Source organism: Anneissia japonica, unplaced genomic scaffold (assembly GCF_011630105.1).
Source record: "Anneissia japonica isolate Jap-2015-1 unplaced genomic scaffold, ASM1163010v1 scaffold287858_len863314_cov180, whole genome shotgun sequence".
Taxonomy (NCBI): Eukaryota; Metazoa; Echinodermata; class Crinoidea; order Comatulida; family Comatulidae; genus Anneissia; species Anneissia japonica.
In genome coordinates this window covers 273,827-277,275 of record NW_022693771.1, presented here as the reverse complement: position 1 = coordinate 277,275, position 3,449 = coordinate 273,827, and the positions used below count along the sequence as shown (strand labels likewise).

At 32.9% G+C, this 3,449-nt stretch overlaps 1 protein-coding gene across 3 annotated transcripts in view; it reads left to right on the top strand.

Moving 5' to 3' along the window:
• The first annotated feature begins 201 nt into the window (after positions 1-201).
• The window catches only part of LOC117100897, an 18,896-nt gene continuing 15,648 nt past the window's right edge, over positions 202-3,449 (top strand). The window contains exons 1-3 of one of the 3 annotated variants that reach the window (XM_033240729.1): positions 202-1,008; positions 1,164-1,416; positions 1,763-2,241. In XM_033240729.1, the coding sequence (XP_033096620.1) occupies positions 970-1,008; positions 1,164-1,416; positions 1,763-1,785 (315 nt within the window). In that variant the 5' untranslated portion in view covers positions 202-969 and the 3' untranslated portion in view covers positions 1,786-2,241. Of the gene's footprint in view, positions 1,009-1,163; positions 2,242-3,449 lie in introns of those variants that run through there. The other 2 variants (XM_033240728.1, XR_004444187.1) reach the window with 2 other exon arrangements.

Sequence of the window (3,449 nt, the reverse complement as noted above, 5' to 3'; positions counted from 1 at the left end):
ATTCTGTGTAATTACAACATTTATTAGCTACAAGTATTTATTAACAGTTTATTGCATAATCCTTTTTAGATGAAATTATCACAGGTATTGAAGAGAACGAATTCACACAGCAACAACGATGGCAAATGCAATAAAAGGTAATATTGATATTAAATTGAAGGAGTAGGGGAGGACAAAGCCTGACTTGATGGCTTTGACAAGGGTGGAGAAATTGAGTGGAAAATGTATGAGAGGGGTCCATTCCTGTTGTTCGGAAAATAAGAATAAAAAATTCAAAAAACTAGTTAAAGTTAAATATTTTCCAAAACTAGAAAACACATCAGAAATCTGATACCTGAGTTTTCCTGACATCAAATGTTTAATATGATTGTATATATCTTATGTTATTATCCCTATTAGTTTTATATTTGCATGAGGAACAAGAACTCTTTACCCACTCTATTGTAATTCAACATAATTTATTCCCAGGTTTGGGAAAAGGTCTAAACAAAAACAATTTGGTATACATTAAATTTAGATTTTATGGAGCTACTCATTTCCAACATTTTACATACAAAGTTGATTTAGAATGTATAAAACAGTAATTGGATTTTGCCCCATAAAACTGTTTTTGATATGAGATATATGGGTTCAGAAGATGGATTGATGATTAGACAAACAGACGTTTAAGTGATCTACTAATGTTGTAGCAGGAGCTGTCATCATGTAACAACAGCTATAAAAAATTCCTGGGTGTACAGTAGTACACACCCAATTGGAATGAACTAATTTTCTTAAATGCCTAGTTTCACATAAAAACAAATCAATAAATAACATTTTTTTTTTCCAGAAAAGCTAAGAAATGATGTAGGACTTAGCGAAGTCCTAACGAAGAAACTGTGTTCTTCCGCAGCTACATTATTTCACTAATAATTCAATGCAATACCTGCAGGCATTCGCAATGCCTGCAAGTCAGGCGTCATTACGAACATGACGACCCAGGAATTTCAAAGTAAATGGTGTGTGACCGTAAGTAACAAAACATGAAGAATATCATATATAAAATCGACCTGCCCAACCACTGATCCGCCCCTGAATGCAATGCTTGAAGCAGATTTTTGTATATTTTTTTAAATATTATTAATAAGATTAATAAGTTTTTTTTGTTTTTTTTTTATAATTAGATCAGAAACCACAAGACAGCAACCCAAGGGCCTGCGTTACTAATCCTAGAAAAGGACTTGGTAGAAATGATGACTATGTATAAAAACATAGTTCACAACCAGCCTGAACCAGATGGTACAGCATTCTTTGTTTGTCAAAATGATGGCGAAGTCAGACCATGCCAGGACCTCACTAGGTTATGGCACCATCTAGGTGTGCGGCTAGGAAAAAGTATTAATTGTACACATTTTCGCAAAACAACTTGCCACCATGGTAAGACCCATTTCAACCTGTGATTAATTCTTTCTCTTGGATTAAAAACATACATAAATGTGCTCTATTTATATCATGATCGATCCATTCTCTTTTTAAAGCGGACTATTAGTGACACTTTTTAAGCGGCAGCCTGGTACCTCCTTTTACCTTTTTCCAAAATTGGTTTCATTATTTATAAATCACATATTAAAGTTGCTATTATATAAGAAATTAATGACTTATGAACTTTAACTACTGGGGAAATCCACTTGACAGTTGATTAAGTTCGCTTTTTGGTTTTTCTCACTCTATTTTTTTGTTCCTTATATATGTGATTATAGAATTAGGATTTCTTATTATACAGTCCTGGCGTCAAAGCAACATTGAGAAAAATTGAAGACTGATTGCAGGGTACATGCATCATTCTTTAGAAACACAAAACAAGTATTACAAGGCCTCACAATTAAGGTGCTCATGACGGTTTGCAAGCAAAGCGATTACTGAACAAGATAAAAGGAATTGTATGTACTGTTTGCAATATGTTCTACTTATTAATAATAATAATAATAACAATAATAAAACAGCACTTATTACGTGCCATCTATCAACCGAACTATTCCAAGGCATGAAAAGAAAAATAATTGATTAATTTTTATATTGATTTGTTGGAAAGAAAAACACTGTGGTAAAATTTACAAATTGAAAAAAAGGCAAAAAGTAATAAAATATTATTGTTATAATTGCAATTATTAATACTTTTACTCACAGATTCATAATATATTATACTTACCTTTATCTTATTCAATTACCTATAATAAATTCTACTTACATCTGAATGTCTAATTTTTCTGCTGCAATTTATTTTTATTATTTAATTTGACAACTCCTAGGCAACAAATGAAAATAATAAGAAGAAGGAGAAGAATATGACAACATACAATTTTTACTATGTCGACTTGTCAAGATAATCTATTTCGCCATGACAACATACAATTTTTACTATGTCGACTTGTCAAGATAATCTATCTTGCCATGACAACATACAACTTATATTATGTTGACTTGTCAAGATAATCTCTCGCCATGACAACATACAATTTTTATTATGTCGACTTGTCAAGATAACCTATCTTGCCATGACAACATACAATTTATATTATGTCGACTTGTCAAGATAATCTATCTCGCCATGACAACATACAATATCTATTATGTCGACTTGTCAAGATAATCTATCTCGCCATGACAACATAACATTTTTACTATGTCGACTTGTCAAGATAATTTATCTCACCATGATAACATACAACTTTTATTATGTCGACTTGTCAAGATAACCTATCTCGTCATGACAACAAAACATTTTTAGTATGTCTACATATCAAGATAATCTATCTCGCCATGTCGACATGATATGTATATTAGGGACTTTTACATACATGCCAAGTTTGAGTTTGGCTGTGGATGGAGATTTGCACAGGAACGAAACAATTTAGACGTGGGTCGAGGGCCCCCGTAGGGCCCCGGAAATTTTTAGGCCTAGATGCTCTCTGGTGCACTCTGAGCAGATCTCTAGTGCTCAAATTAAATCTTAAAAATGGGGTAATACATACTAACATTTTTTGAAAAATAAAATTCTATAGCTTTATTTCAGTGTTAAAATTCTTAACTTTATTTATTTTTTTCAACAAAATTTTCAAAATACTCAAATACACGTTTTACATTTGACAAACAAGTCCGACATTTTGGATTTGGATGATGCATCGATGATGATAAGCGCAGCCAAGACCCTATTTTTGCCGGTAAAACCATCATGGATTCTGGTTCGCTGAAAGTATTGATATGCATGATCGCGGTCGTAAAGTTAAAATAGAAATGACGTAATGTGTACAGCGCCACCAGTGTTAATTTTACACGAATACATTGTTTACTATCGGAACGGCATGTAGTCAATCAAACTTATCAACTGACTAATCAGAACAGCGCTAGGGATACGCGTGCGTCTCACAAACACACGTGTTGTCCCACAAACGCACGTGTTCGCGTATGTT